The sequence below is a fragment of the Typopeltis vanoorti genome, chromosome 4 (genome assembly GCF_054136105.1).
Source record: "Typopeltis vanoorti isolate ZY-2024b chromosome 4, IOZ_Tvanoo_1.0, whole genome shotgun sequence".
Lineage (NCBI taxonomy): Eukaryota > Metazoa > Arthropoda > Arachnida > Uropygi > Thelyphonidae > Typopeltis > Typopeltis vanoorti.
In genome coordinates this window covers 102,560,001-102,574,833 of record NC_143552.1, presented here as the reverse complement: position 1 = coordinate 102,574,833, position 14,833 = coordinate 102,560,001, and the positions used below count along the sequence as shown (strand labels likewise).

The 14,833-nt window shown below is 34.7% G+C and overlaps 1 protein-coding gene across 1 annotated transcript in view; it reads right to left on the bottom strand.

Moving 5' to 3' along the window:
• Positions 1–3,066: 3,066 nt before the first annotated feature.
• The window catches only part of LOC150107559 (QRFP-like peptide receptor), a 22,411-nt gene continuing 10,644 nt past the window's right edge, over positions 3,067–14,833 (bottom strand). Inside the window, exon 2 of the mRNA XM_090392128.1 lies at positions 3,067–3,878. Coding sequence (XP_090248254.1) covers positions 3,067–3,878 — 812 coding nt within the window. The remainder of the gene's footprint in view (positions 3,879–14,833) is intronic.

Genomic DNA, 14,833 nt, shown 5'->3' with positions numbered 1-14,833 from the left:
AGATAAGGGGGAATGCTTTCGATAAATTCTACCGGAATATCAAACTGCGTCATTAGTATGGCCAAGATTGAGGGTGTAAAACATGGAGATTTTATTATAAACCGTATACAAGTGACTCGTCTGTTAATGACGGTATATTTTTTAGACGAACGCGAGATCGCGTGTATCCCTTTCGCACTAAAAACTACGTAAGCTTTAAAAAAAAAAGAAAAAAAAAAGATATTTATTAAAGCAGTCATCAAACTAAGTGATCTATCAAAATAGCGACATCTGGTGAACGGAAATTACAGGAAGTAAAGTTTCTCTGTTACAGAAATCTATTATGTAAAAATAAAATTGAATAGCTTCAGTCCGAATATCCTAATCGAAATAAAAGAAACACCTTATGCAATGAATAAAAATGTTAGCGTTATAAGAATGCGTATAGATAACAAAAAAAAAAAAAGTAAATAGAAAAATAGTATTTCTTAACGTTGTGTGAACATCATAGAACGCGTGTATCTCTTTCCCCCACTAGAAACTTCGTAAGTTTACAGTCACTAAAAATATGATATTTATTAAAGAGTCATTGAACTAAATGATCAAAATAGCGACATCTAGTGAACGGAAACTGCAGGAAGTGAAATAGTCTCAATTGATTTATGACATTACTATCGATAGATGGCGACACTTCATATGACGTTTAATAGTGAATGAATAAGGTTTTTTATTATTATTATTATTTTGAAAACTTGAAGGAGAGACGTTCCTAACTAACTACAAGTTGCAGTTTATCTTTTTAATTTGAAACCATTGACCAGAAGGAGGCCACCAACTAAGAGACACTATTCTTGTATCAGACTGGAAGTTAGTAAGCAAATTAATTAAAAACAAACAAAAAAAAAACAATGCTTAAGTCAATGATTATTATTTTCTTCTTCTTCTTCTTCTTCTTCTTTTTTATAATAATGACAAACTAATTGTATCTTAATGCATTTATTGTTCTCATAATTGTTTTTAGGAGAAAATGTATACTTCAGATATAAACATTTTTATTAAAATCAAAGGTAATTCTTTCATCATAATTATAAAGTATTATTGCGACAACAATAGCTTGCTTGGGAAAAAATCACAGAACTTCTGTACTGTGAAAGATCTTCTGTGCATTGTGAAAAATCTTTTTTTTTCTTTCTTTCTTTTTTTTTTTTTTTCAGCTGTCTTAAACAAATTCCGACACAAAGAAGAAACATAATGTGACTGACCTTTTGACCTCTATGAACTACGCAAAGTGCAAGAACAAAACTAAAAGAGATTTTAGCATTCCTTGAAGGGATTACTGGCAATTTAATACGAAAGGAGACAGAAGAATGACAGACCAAGAATGTAACATGCTGAATTAATCCAATAGATTTGCCATTTTCGGATTCTTTTGATCCGATAAATAGGCTGCAGATTTGATAACATGAATTGAACATGCAGCTCTCTGCATAGAGCTAAACCCACCGATGTCAAAGCTGAAGTCGCGAGAAAGATAAAAAGAGTTCTGTTTAGGCGGGAATAATGTACGGAAAATTCAGTGGCAGGATCTCAGACGCAGTAGAGTTGACATTTAAATTATATAGTAGCACAGCGAGCTCTCTGTGATCTAAGTATACCTAACAGTATGTATAGAGTGTGATGCCATTTCTGTAGATAGTTTTTGATTTTAGTGAAATGACGTTAATAGTTTTAGCCTTTCATGTAGCAAAAAAAATTGAGTTGTTTATTTAAATAGAAAAATAATTATTATAATTCCCGATTTCAGCAAATCGAATAACAATGTGCAAGTACTTTGGTTATCACACATTGTTGTCATGGTAAAGCGACATTAAATAATATATATTAGCGAACAAAGTATTACGTTTTAAGCAAGAATTATTTCTCTAGTTAGTTTTATCCCCAACAATGGATTCGCATTAAATAATGTTTGTGTTATGACGTCATTAATTTTAAGTAAAATTCAGGAATTAATTATTCGTGTACATCAGTTAGCTCACAATAACAATAACATACGCTTGGATTTATTAAAAGGTTGTATTAAAAATGTCCAAATTTAACTCGGTAGTAACTATTTGCTGGTACTGTGTTATTATAAAATAAATCAATAAATAAATATGCATTTCAATGGGAATTTGATGGTTGTGTATTTGCGATGATTTACTTTAGACATAATATACCAGCTTTCCGTATATCATCTTTGCTGTATAAACAATAAAGGTAATCAGCTGATATTCTATTTCTAGTTTTAGAATTTTTTCAGGCTAGAAGTTTGCTCAAAGACCTATGCTGAAATAATAATGTAGGAAATCTCGCGATGTGCTTCCCTATTTGAAAAATCATCAACCAGAAGGACGTTATATATAAGAAAATTTTCTTCAGTGAGTTAAGCTTTGAGATATGTTGTAGCTTAATCATTGAGTTTTCAACTTGTAGAGACCATTGTATTTTTCGAGAATAACTAAGGATTCTTCAACAATCTGATGTTATCTTCATAGGAACATATACAAAGTGGGACATAAGTCATGAAACGTGCACTAGAAAGGGCCTGTCTTTTTGCAGCAACTGCAAAAGTTTTTAACATCAGATTTTTTTTACTAGTTATGAAAAACTACATCACGTAAATGCCTTCCATATTCGGCATCACAAAAACGGGCCCTTTCTACGGAATGTTCCATGATTTATGAGCAACCCTGTATCCTCGAATATCTCTGAACTCATCGGCAAGTACGTGATTAGACCTAGAAAGAAAAAGAATTAAAACAGATCACGATTGTGGATATATACTTAGTGGGCCAAGCAAACACACCCATATCTTTAATGGTTTTAATTTGTATCGATATTTTTAAACCCATTTCTTTTGGGTCGGATTAAAATAGTCAGTGGGTCTTCTCCACGGATGATTTTAATGAATTAAGACATAGTAATCTTCTAATATTTCGACTATCAAATATGTTTGGATGTTCGGCGTAAACCGCAGTGCATCGAATAATATAAGAAAGAAGTTAATCACCAAGAAAATGCTTTAATTATTTCATAATCCCTTTTGAATCAAACTTGGGTCTCAGTAACTGCTTTATTCCTTTGTGAGGTTACGCAGTGGAAGAGGAAATGACATGCAGTCTTGGGACTACCCACTGAAGAATAAGTGGTGTTGAACGTTCCTTCTCTTAGAAGTCCTCGTACTTTTTGGGGGCGGCAAACCTGAACGAAGCCTTTCCTGAACTTGGAAGAGATGAGATTGTAAAGCAAAGGATTGGAAGCAGAATTAATGTAGATCATCACCCTACAAAAGTAGAGGATATTATAGTAAGATTCCATGCCTAATTGTTGAATTCGCTCTTCCGGAACCAAAGCCACCCACACTGTAAACACACGGAAAGGAAGGAGACAAATGAAGAAAGACAATACTACAGCAAACAGCATCACCACTACTTGTCTTCTAGCTCTGGTCTGATGTACGTCTAGGGCAAAGGTTAACAACTCTTCGTCGATCATCAAACGCCTGGCAATGAGGCTATAGACAATTACCAGCACCCCAAACGGAAGAATAAAGAGAAGAGCAGTCGCTGAGCAGAAGTATATTTTGTGCCAGAGTTGATTGGCTGAAGTCAAACACGCGGGAACTGTGCTGTTGTCGATGAATCGAACGTACGTGAATTGCGTGATGGTCATCATAGGACACGTGACCGATGTCGAGGTAATCCACACTATCAGAATAATCATCAATGCTCTCATGCTTGTACAAGTGTAACTGGCCTTCAGAGGCTTGCAAATAGCATAGTAACGTTCGAAGCTGATTGCTAGAATGGTCAAAATGGATCCATGAGCGACCGTCAGCTCCAGATACGGAACCACCTTGCCTGAAACGAAATATAACTTTAGAAAGTTACTTGGTTATGCAATGGAGCTAAATTACTTAACATTAAAATGTGCATTGAATTTTGAAACTTGTCATATCATGTCATATATATTTGAATGTATAGAAATACATTTCTATACATTAAAAAATTTAAATATTTAAATTTTAAAAATGGTTTAAAATTCATCTCCTTATTACGAGGATGTTGTTGCCATGAAGGAGATGGATTTATTTATTTATTTTATTATTGTTATATGTTACTGTGCCTTGTATTTATTTTATAATAGCGTTGTGTGTGTGTGTGTGTGTGTGTTCAGTTAAATATAAAAAAAGCATCAATTTTTCAATATTGGACGCTAACTAGCTTTTAGAGCATCATATTATTATAATGATTGTGTTATTGCCTATTTACAGAACTAAAGTTCCAAATTCCGCTATTTAATGATTACAACGAAATAATGATTACAACGCAGCAAATTAAGACAATACGTGAAAATTAGTTTCAGGCTCTGTTAAGACAATGTTTCTGACCACGTTCAAACAATAATGTTTCTGCTCAGTACAATATGGCTAAGATTTTGTTTAAAAAATCTTTAAAAAAATATTATGTTTAAAACCTGAGGTGTTCGTTTTGCATACTATCTTGCTATTGGTAGCTGAGGGTGACAATTCATTTTGATAGAAGGCATGATTAGAGGTAATTATAAAAAAGTGGCGAGTTTACCGTAATCTTGGACGTGATACTGTTCATGATTACGACAATTCAACTTAGCGCTATATTTGTAGTATGTTAGGGATTACTGTGTTTTTATCTAATTTTGTAATTAAAATTATACGAAAAACATTACTATTATTAGCACTTCAAATCATTTTGCTAACATAAAGGAATAATTATATCAAAAGAGAAAACAAATTTCATGCAACTTGTAATATTGACCACCTTCACGGTGTTGCTTGAAAAACATTTTGAGGGTAAGCATAATATTATTACTATTATTATTATTATTTTAGATTAAGAAATAAATCCAATACTTCTGAGAATCGTGAACATAATATTCGACACTGGTATTATTTCACAACAACTTAAAACTGCGATACTTACATCAATTTACAAACATGGCAAAATAAATGATACACAGAACTATAGGCAATAGCTACCCTACCAGCGATCTCAGAAATTCTTGAAAAAATGACACATACCAGACTACAGAACTATTTGCAGAAGTGCAACCTTATCTGAAAACTAATATGGCTTTTAGAAAACAAAAAAGCACCACCACTTTATTAGAAGACATCGCCGACGCCATAAACACAGCCCCCGATAAATACAAGTACGCTGTCCTTATACTGTACTTCTTGACTTAACCAAAGCTTTTGAACATTTGAATATTACATACTGCTGACAGAACTATGCGCAGTTGAAATAAGAGGAACATTGCATACCTGGTTAAGAAACTATCTCTCAAACAGAACACAAGTAAGAAAATAGGTACACATTACAGTAGGACTATACAAATAAAACACGGTGTCCCTCAAGGCGCCATATTATCACCTACTCTGTTCAACATATGCATTAACGTTCACAGCCTAGCCACACGAAGTCAAATATATCAATACGCAGACGACACCGGGCTACTAGCAGTCCACACAGACATCGACACCTTCTCTCCAAAGCAAAAAAAAAAAAGATCTAAAGTAAATCAAAACTTACTTTTATCAGAATTCAATTATAATAAACAGCACCAAAATGCAGATGTCAATTATAGATAATCCGAGAATCATGTGCCCCGCACCACTATCGCTACACTTTCAACAAAAATAGCTGCCGAAAACACCATAACACACGCAAAATATCTTGGCCTTTATATAGATTGCCACCTTAAATGGACAAAGCATAGAATACCTGCATACTAAACTGCGCATCATCGCAGCAAAACTCTTCCAAGTAAAAGACATGATTCCATCTAACATAAAAAAAAAAATGTCCTATATCACGGTATTTGCGAATCTCTACTCAGTACGCTATAACAGTCTAAGCAAACACATCAAACAGCCATCTAATTTGGAGGCCTCATATACAACAGCCAATAACCCTTCATGGCGATGCACAAAATCCTGAGCATTAAAAATCTGAAACACTACGTAATGTTCTATTCTTGAGAGACACTTGTGACATTAAATTAAGAATTATAAACACGTTAACACAAGAAAATATCCACCTATTTCCCCTCTTCTTCTATTTCTACTATCAAAGACAATCGATTCCAATTATGCATCACTCTATGAGAGAAAAATCTAACTGTAATCTATCATTCATTCTCAACTTACATGGAAGTTCTCTCCTCCTCTGAACACCTTCCATAATATGAAGACTACCATTAATTGTTCCTTGTACGATCCTCTCAGAAGTTTGTAAGTCTCTATCATATCATTTCATTTTCTCATGTTGTATAGTGTCTATAGCCCACACATTCTCAATTGACTTCATAATCACAGTCCCAGTATCATCTTTAACACTCTCCTTTGCACTCTCTGTACGGGATCTGCATCACATTGGAAGCTATGGAGCAAGATTTGCACCTATTGGCCCAAGTGAGATCGCATCAAGTCCTTGAACAGAGCACAAAAATCTTATACTTATATTTCAATGTTCGTTTCAGCATTGCAAATATTTTCTAAGTTGTATTCACAATCCTTCCTATATGGCCCTTGAACTTCAACTTCCTGTCTATTAAAACTAAAAGATCCCTTAACCTGATCAGTACCTTCTAGCATAATGCCACCAATATATATGATATTGAATATCTCATCACATCGAAGTGCATGACTTTAAAATTACATTGAACTGATAGCTGTTTTCATATGCCACAGTTCCAGCCTAATCCAATCATTGTGAAAATTCAGCATATCATCTTCATTCTTAATTACCCTGCCTATCTTTGCATTATTAGCAAACAATTGTAGTATGTCACATGTAAAATCTTTCCCGATATCATATTTGATAACATTTTAGATAGAGTACAATACACAGCACAGTATGCTATTGAATTTTCTATTATTAATATTTCCATTGTTTTCTCAAGAAACAGGACAAGGTTTGTGATAATCACGTTACGTTATAAAAGAACATTAATGAATGGTAGTACTTTTTGTAAGAATTCGAAGAATTTATCAAAACGTTTGAAGTGTTTATGAGACTTCGATCAATATTTTGGTGCATTTTACAAAATTCTTAAATATCTTTGTAAAAGATCTTTAAAAGTCATTTTTCTGTCAATTTTTTTGTATTCAAGTTATTCTGGGGACTCTTGGCTGGACGAAGTTTCTCAAAATTTTGTTATTTGAAATCCTAAAGGAAACTAATGTTCGTTTCAGCAAAAGTTATACGTCCACACCACCTAAAGCCCAAAACAGACTGAGTTCAATAACAAAAGGAGTCTTAACTTAAACTGCATATTTTTCATTTATATATATATATATATATATATATATATATATATATACGAGGGTGGTCTGAAAAGTTATCGTCCTCGACCATAGATGGCAACACTATCGTCAAGATTTTTTTTTCTAAGTTGGTACATCTGTCATAAGCATCCATGTGAAATTGCAAGTCATTCTATCAAGTAGTTTGTTTTATACAGCTGTCTGAAGCAAAATTGTTGTCTGTATCTCTCTAGAAATGGATAAAATTGAGTATCTTGCGGTTATAAAATTCTTTGTAAAAGAAAGTTTAACGCCAAAAGAAATTCATTAGAAGTTCATAAAAGTTTATGGGCACTCTTCTCCTTCGTTTTTGACAATTAAGAAATGGGCTGCCGAGTTTAAATGTTGCGGTACCAGTCTTGAAGATGATCCACGTGAAGGACGTCCAAAAAGTGTAACACCACCAGAAATCATTGATCAGGTGCACGACAAGGTATTGGATGACCGGCGAGTCAACGTGAGTGAAATTGTTGGGAGTATAGGCATTTCAAAGGAATGTGTAGGATATATTTTGCATGAAGAATTGCAAATAAAAAACCTTTGCGCAAGATGGGATCATCTTGCTCACAGCAGATCAAAAACTCATTCGCATAAAAATCTCTGAACACTGCTTGGAGTGTTTTAACAAGAATAAAATGGACTTTGTGCATCGATTTGTTACTATGGATGAGACTTGGATTCACCATTACACACCAGAATCCAAACAGTAGTCAAAACAGTGGAGAGAAGCCGGTTGTTCAGCGGCAAAGAAGACAAAGTCGGTTCCATCAGCAGGAAAGGTCATGGCATCGGAGTTTTGGGATGCTAAAGGCATTTTGTTTATTAATTAACTTGAAAATGGTAAAACAATAACTAGGGAATATTATTCTGATCTTTTAACCAGACTAGACGAAAACATTCGTGAGAAAAGACCCGGTTTGAAGAAGAAAAAATCATCTTTCATCAGGGCAATGCACCTACCCACAAAGGTATTTTGGCAATGGAAAAATTAAGGGATCTGCACTATGAACTATTGGAATATCCATCCTATTCCCCAGATTTGGCTCCCTCTGACTTCTATCTCTTCCCAAAACTAAAATTTTTCCTCGCTAATCATCGTTTTTCTTCGAATCAAGAGGTGATTGCAAAGGGGTATACTGCAGATCTTACCGAGAACCACTACAGGGATGAAATAATGGCACTGGAGCATCGTTGTAACAAATGTATTAGTCTTAAAGGAGATTATGTTGAAAACTAAAAATAATTTTTGAATTATATATAACTTCGTTTTTTCATTGTTAGGTGGAGAACTTTTCAGACCACCCTCGTATGTATATGTATGTATATATTACATATATACAATCAAAACGGAACTTCTTCGACACATTTGAATAATTTTACTAAATTCCAAATTTTATTAAATTGTATCCGGTCAAAAGGGGACTATTAGAATATATGTTTTCGACCCATTTTTTCCGTTTATGTTTCCGCAATTCTGATTGAACCAAACATTGGAATGTCTCAAAAATGTTTTTAAGGATTCTCAACACAAAATTCGATCAAACTTCATAAATCAAGAATTACAGAATAACTTGTGTGCGAAATCATGGAGTGGTAATTGGAAGATTAGTTCAATAAATTAGTTTATAACCACTCTTATAAGCCCTTTCAAATTTTGCGAAACGCTCCTAAAAACTAGAACTGATTTCGAATACTCAATACGTATTCAAAAATCACATGAACTGTATTTAACCTGTAAGATTAGTGTTTGACTGAAGAGTAACTAAGAAATTATGTGTTTTGAAGTACATCGTTTTTATAAAACTATAATTTTTATATAATAAAAATTGCTTACTGTTTCAACATAATTGTTTTCCGATTATGATATCATTTTAACTCCTTATCGTAATTTACGTTATTTACTCTTAAATAACGTTATTTCTGTTATTTAAGAATCGTTATAAACGGATAGCAGCAAAGACAAATGAACTAATCTTCCACAAGCGCTATTCTGAAATTCTTAATTTAAGAATTTTAATATGATTTTAACTAAAGTTATATAATGTTATATAGCATTATGATATTTTAACAACTGCGCTTTATCGCACCATACTGTCTATCAATAACTCATTAAAATTAATTGGACGAAAATGTTTTCTGTAGGCAATGTATCCTATTGTTTTACTCATTTCTTCTTATTCTACTTTGCGTCAATTTTCTTGTAATTATCTTCTCCTTATTCTTCTCTAAGAATGGCATTCTCGTTAAAACTGCTATTCTGATGAGAGAGAGAGAGAGAGAGAGAGAGAGGCTAATTTGGGCTGCTTTTCTCTTTTCACATGTTAAAGTGCCTTTCCAAGTCCATTAAGTTGGCGGAGAGGGAGCATGTTGTGATGACGCTAACGTCTTCTAAGAGTTGAAAGGTAGAGGGGTAATATTGTCAAGAATTTAATTTATTTTTTATTGCTCGAAAGGAAGCAGTTGAGAAGGTATTCAAAGAAACTAATTACAGAAAAAAAAGTCAAAGAAAGAGGAGTTGAGAAACTGAAAGTGCGATATCCTTTTAAGTACCAAAGCAGTTGTTAGATGGGTTGATGCCATCCAACAACGTATTCATTTGTAAATCTTCTTCGTGACATTTACCTTCTTTTATTTCTTCGTACTTTTCTTATTTAGCTCTTTTTAATCTAGCAGCAAAATTGCTCAACAATTTCAGGCCGTATTCGATCTCTTGTGGGTTTTATATTAAATGGTATCGCTGCTACTCTGGGAACTCGTGGACGTACAAGTAAATCAAATCTATTGAAATCTATCGGCGAAGATTTCAGTACGAATTCAAAAGGTATCCTTTAATTTTTGGCAAAAAAAAGGGTTTTCATTTTCCATATACATATTAGAAATGAAGTTATTATGATAACTTTTATTTATCATTTATATAAACTTAAGCTTATTTTATTACGTCTGTCATTAGGAGTGTTTTACAACATTCTCTATTACGTATTATGTTAAGGACGTTTATTTAGATCATCATCATCATCATTAGCGGTTCTAAAAGGCACTTAAGCGCCCACCATCTTCCAAGTAACCTTGGATTTCGTAATCATAATTCCAGGATAAAGTGGTTAGCCCTATGCCTATGAGTGTTCTTTTGTCTGTTAATTGTGTTCCACTAGCATATTTGCTTGGCCGAGGGAAGAAAAATCCCTTCCACCTCAGTATGAGACCGGATAACTCACCTTCAGTTGAAAAGGCCTTATTAAAGGTTCTTCGCATCCTAGACAGGATTCCAACTGAAGTCTTTCCAACCAAAGGGCTTCGTCTACACTGACTTAGCTACGGAGACATTTGGTTGTTTAACATTACTCAACCTTTCTGTCTTTATTTCAACTTATTACTCTTATTTATTGTAATTATTTCACATATGGTTAATACATCCAGCTATCAATATTGCATATAAAATATCATACTAATTTATTAGTTCCATACTTCTCTGAGAGCTCATAAATGTTCAAATTGATTCAGCTAAGTTAGTTTTCAAACTAAAAATAACGATGATTTCTCACAGCTCAGAAACTGAGTAATAGCTCAGAAACATAACAGCTCAGAAACTGAGTAATACAATCTAACCCATTTTAGAAGTGTATATACATGAATATTGATAAATGTAAGAAATGTATGCATACAATACTTATCACAAGTCAAAGTAGCCAGCTAACTCTATGTTTCAGTTTATCATAGTATAATAAGAGGCGTGTTCAAAAAAAAGACCGAACTTTTTAAATAGTGCGTCAACCGGCACAGAGAGCGCGCTGCGGCTACTGAGCGCACCTAGCGACAGGTTCTGGTAACAAACTGCCTATTGCCCCTTTCTGTTATGAGCATTAGTCATCGAGTTACATCCGCTGAAGTGAGAACGTGCACAAGCTATTCGTCGGATTAGTGACAAAGTAACAATGAAAGAGCTTAAAAAACAACGCATGTGTGTGTGTGTGTGTGAAATTTTGCTGCAAACTTGGTAAAACTTTTACAGAGACATTTCAATTGCTTAACCAAGCATACGGAGAGGACTGTATGAACCGAAAGCAATGCTGAGAGTGGTTTAAGCGTCGATAAATGAGTCAGTCAAAGATCAAGGTAATGTTGGTTGTGTTTTTTGATTGAAAAGGCATTGTCCATTATGAATTTGTCCACGTGGTCAGATAGTAAACTAAGAATTTTACCAGGAAGTTTTAGCGCTTTTGAGGGATGCTCTGTGCAGGAAGAAGCCTGAATTCTGAGAAAACCAGACTTGGATGTTGCGCCGGACATCCGCTGTTCCCCATCCACTCTATTCTCCGGACTTAGCCCAGCAGGCTTTTTCCTGTTTCTCAAACTCAAAATCATTTTGAAAGGACGTCGTTTGCAAATTAGAGGAGATTCAGGAAAATGCGATAAGAAAACTGGGCACCATCAGAGAAAGTGCGTTCCAGGAAGCATTCCAATAATGCAAGAAACGTTGGGAATAGTGTATCGCCAGTAGAGGGGGGGGGGGGACAACTTTGAAGGGAGAATGCTTAAAATGCTGTGAAATGAGCAATAAAGTCTTTATAGCAAAAGTTCTTTAAATTTTTTTTTTTAATCGCCTTGTATTTGCAGTTCCATGCACATAATTTTCATTATGTGCATGAAACTGCTAAATTCAGTATATTAACTGCTTCATTAAATTAAATGCTCATATCGGCTTTTGGTTGACTCACCTTTTACTGATATTATCCCTTATAAAGGTTCTTCGTGTATTAAGCGGAGTTCGAATCCGCTAAATGTCGCAGTCGATCCAAACTTTTTTTTACGTAACTCCCACACATGAAACGATTGTACATTTACAGTATATTAGTATCGTAAGCAAGGGGAGATATTTTCATATTTATTCGATTCATATTTACTTTTTATTTATTTCTTCTTATTATTTTTGTATTATTTTAAATTTATATTTTACATAAACTGGAAATCCTTCTCTAGAAACCAAACACGGAACGTTTTCAAGTCCGTTTAGGCCTCCGGTATCCATATCAATGTGAGAACCCAATAGTGGTCTCACACCGGGCGATGGCGTTCCTCTCCTACTTACTTCAATACATTCACAACATCAGTGCCAAAGTGAGATTGGTGTGTGCGTGCATATACATTTGTATATTTCTATATTAAGCTCAACGCGAATCTAGCTATCTTATAAGTAATTTTAACTTCGGTTGAATCTACTGTATGGAATGCAGATCATAACTGAATACGGGTCAGTCTTACAGTTCTATTTACTCAAACCATATCTTTACAAACCTGTAGTACAATACTTGAGTATGGAGTTGAGAATAAATATTGATCAGGATGTAGCACTTGAGTCTTTCTGATCTGTCGCTTCAACTTCTTTTATTGCAAGATATACTTAGACAACTCCTTGCGATAATTCCTATATCTCTAGACTATTCTTAAACTAGTATCCAGGCTACTTAATATAAATCTACTACTTTACTCTCATATTTATGACCGACTTTATTGTATTCGTTCAGATGGACTTATCTGTTTGCAACATGAAAAACTCATGTTACCCAGTAGGTAAACTCTAGCAACTACAGCGTGATACCGGCTGACTCATCTGTGGTCGAAATGTACAAAGCTCTTTCTTTTATTTTTGAGAAATTTTCATGTTCCTGACGTCATTGACGAAAACCGAACCTAGGTCTTTTCCATCCAAAGGGATCAAGTCACATCATTCATCCGATTATGCTATGGAAGCGATAATGATCGTGGTGATAACGATTGTCACCATCATAAATAGGTGAATATCCTTAAAACTTTCAATGTAGCATAGGTATGAGTAATCGGTATGAATAAGTTTGGAAAACTTGGTTAGGTTCGAGGTTATATTAGAAGTTAGGGCTCGCATTCAGAAATGAGGTGACAGTGAATCTATAATTTTCAATAAGCAACATGGATTTACTAACGAAAGGACATGTTTTAGCAACTTGCTCACCTCACATTCTGTAACAATGTTACCATTGAAATATACAATGGAATGGATACACCATGATACTTTTCGATTTTGCTAAGGCTTTTGACAGAATACAGCATCGTAGACTGTTGCATAAATTGGAGAATATGGGTTTGGATTATAGAATATTAATATGGATAAGAGGATGGCTGACTGGCAGATATCAAAAAGTGGTAGACGGGGGATCTGAGTCTGCAAGGTTTAATTATAGGACCTCCGCGGGTTTGTGTAAGCCAGACTTAGTGATTAAAAGAGATGGTGACGTTTGGGTAGTTGATGCCCAGGTGGTGGGAACAGGGCGCCCACTAGCCTACAGCCATAATAATAAAGTAAATTATTATAAAAATAACCCAGATCTAGTTAGTAAGATACAGGAGGAGCATGGGACAACTCCAGCGTCACCATCTCTTTACATGGCGTATGGAGTGCAGATAGTTATAAGGACTTAAAACAGCTTGGGCTTACGCAAAAAGATATAAAAGTTCTTTCCTTGAGGGCCCTACAGGGCACACTGTTGGCATGGCGTTGCCAACAGAGAATGACTACAATGATAACTCGAACAGGCATAGGGTAAGACACTTGTAAAGGCTTATGCCTATATCAAGTCTGGACGTGATGTAAGGGTAGTACTGACCATAACCAGTACAAAGATTAATAAAAATAAAATAAAATAACTAACAAGTGGTGTACCACAAGGATTAGGGATTGGTTCATTGTTATTCAATCTGTATATTAATGATATTGGGAAGGATTTGACAAGCGATATACAGATATTTGCTGATGGTGCAAAGATAGATAGGGTAATCAGGAATGCTGCTGATATGCAGTACTTGCAGAATGATTTGAACTGGCTGGAATTGTGGGAAAATGGATGTCAGTAAATGTAAAGTCATTCACTTGGGCGTGATTAGATATCCAATGTCGTATTATATTGGTGGGATTAGCCTAGAAGAGACTGATGATGCTAGGGATCTTGTAGTGTTAGTAGATAGAGAGTTGAAGTTCAGGGACCAGGTAGCAAAGATAGCAAATACAACTCAAAAGATAATTCCAATGCTAAAACGAACGTCACATGAAAAGATAAGGATGTCATTTTGCCTCTTTACAAGGCCTTGATAAGACCTCATTTGAACTACGCAGGTTTGATCTCCTGGTTTCCGTTGTGATTCTGATAGAGTGGAGAGAGTACAAATGAGAGTGTTAAAAATGATATCAAGATTGTGGAATATTGATTATGAAGACAGATTGAGAATTTGTAGACTGCAGACATCCTTACTAGCAAACAGCAGAAAGAGGGGAGATATAATTGAGACTTACAATCATATAGGATTTCAGTTGATGAAAAATTTCAATTTATGGAGGATGAGGAAAGGACGAGAGGGCATCCTTGGAAGCTAAGAATGAATGCCGCTAAGAAGAGGCTGAGGGTTAGATTTTTCTCGCATACGGTAGTGCGTGATTGGAAT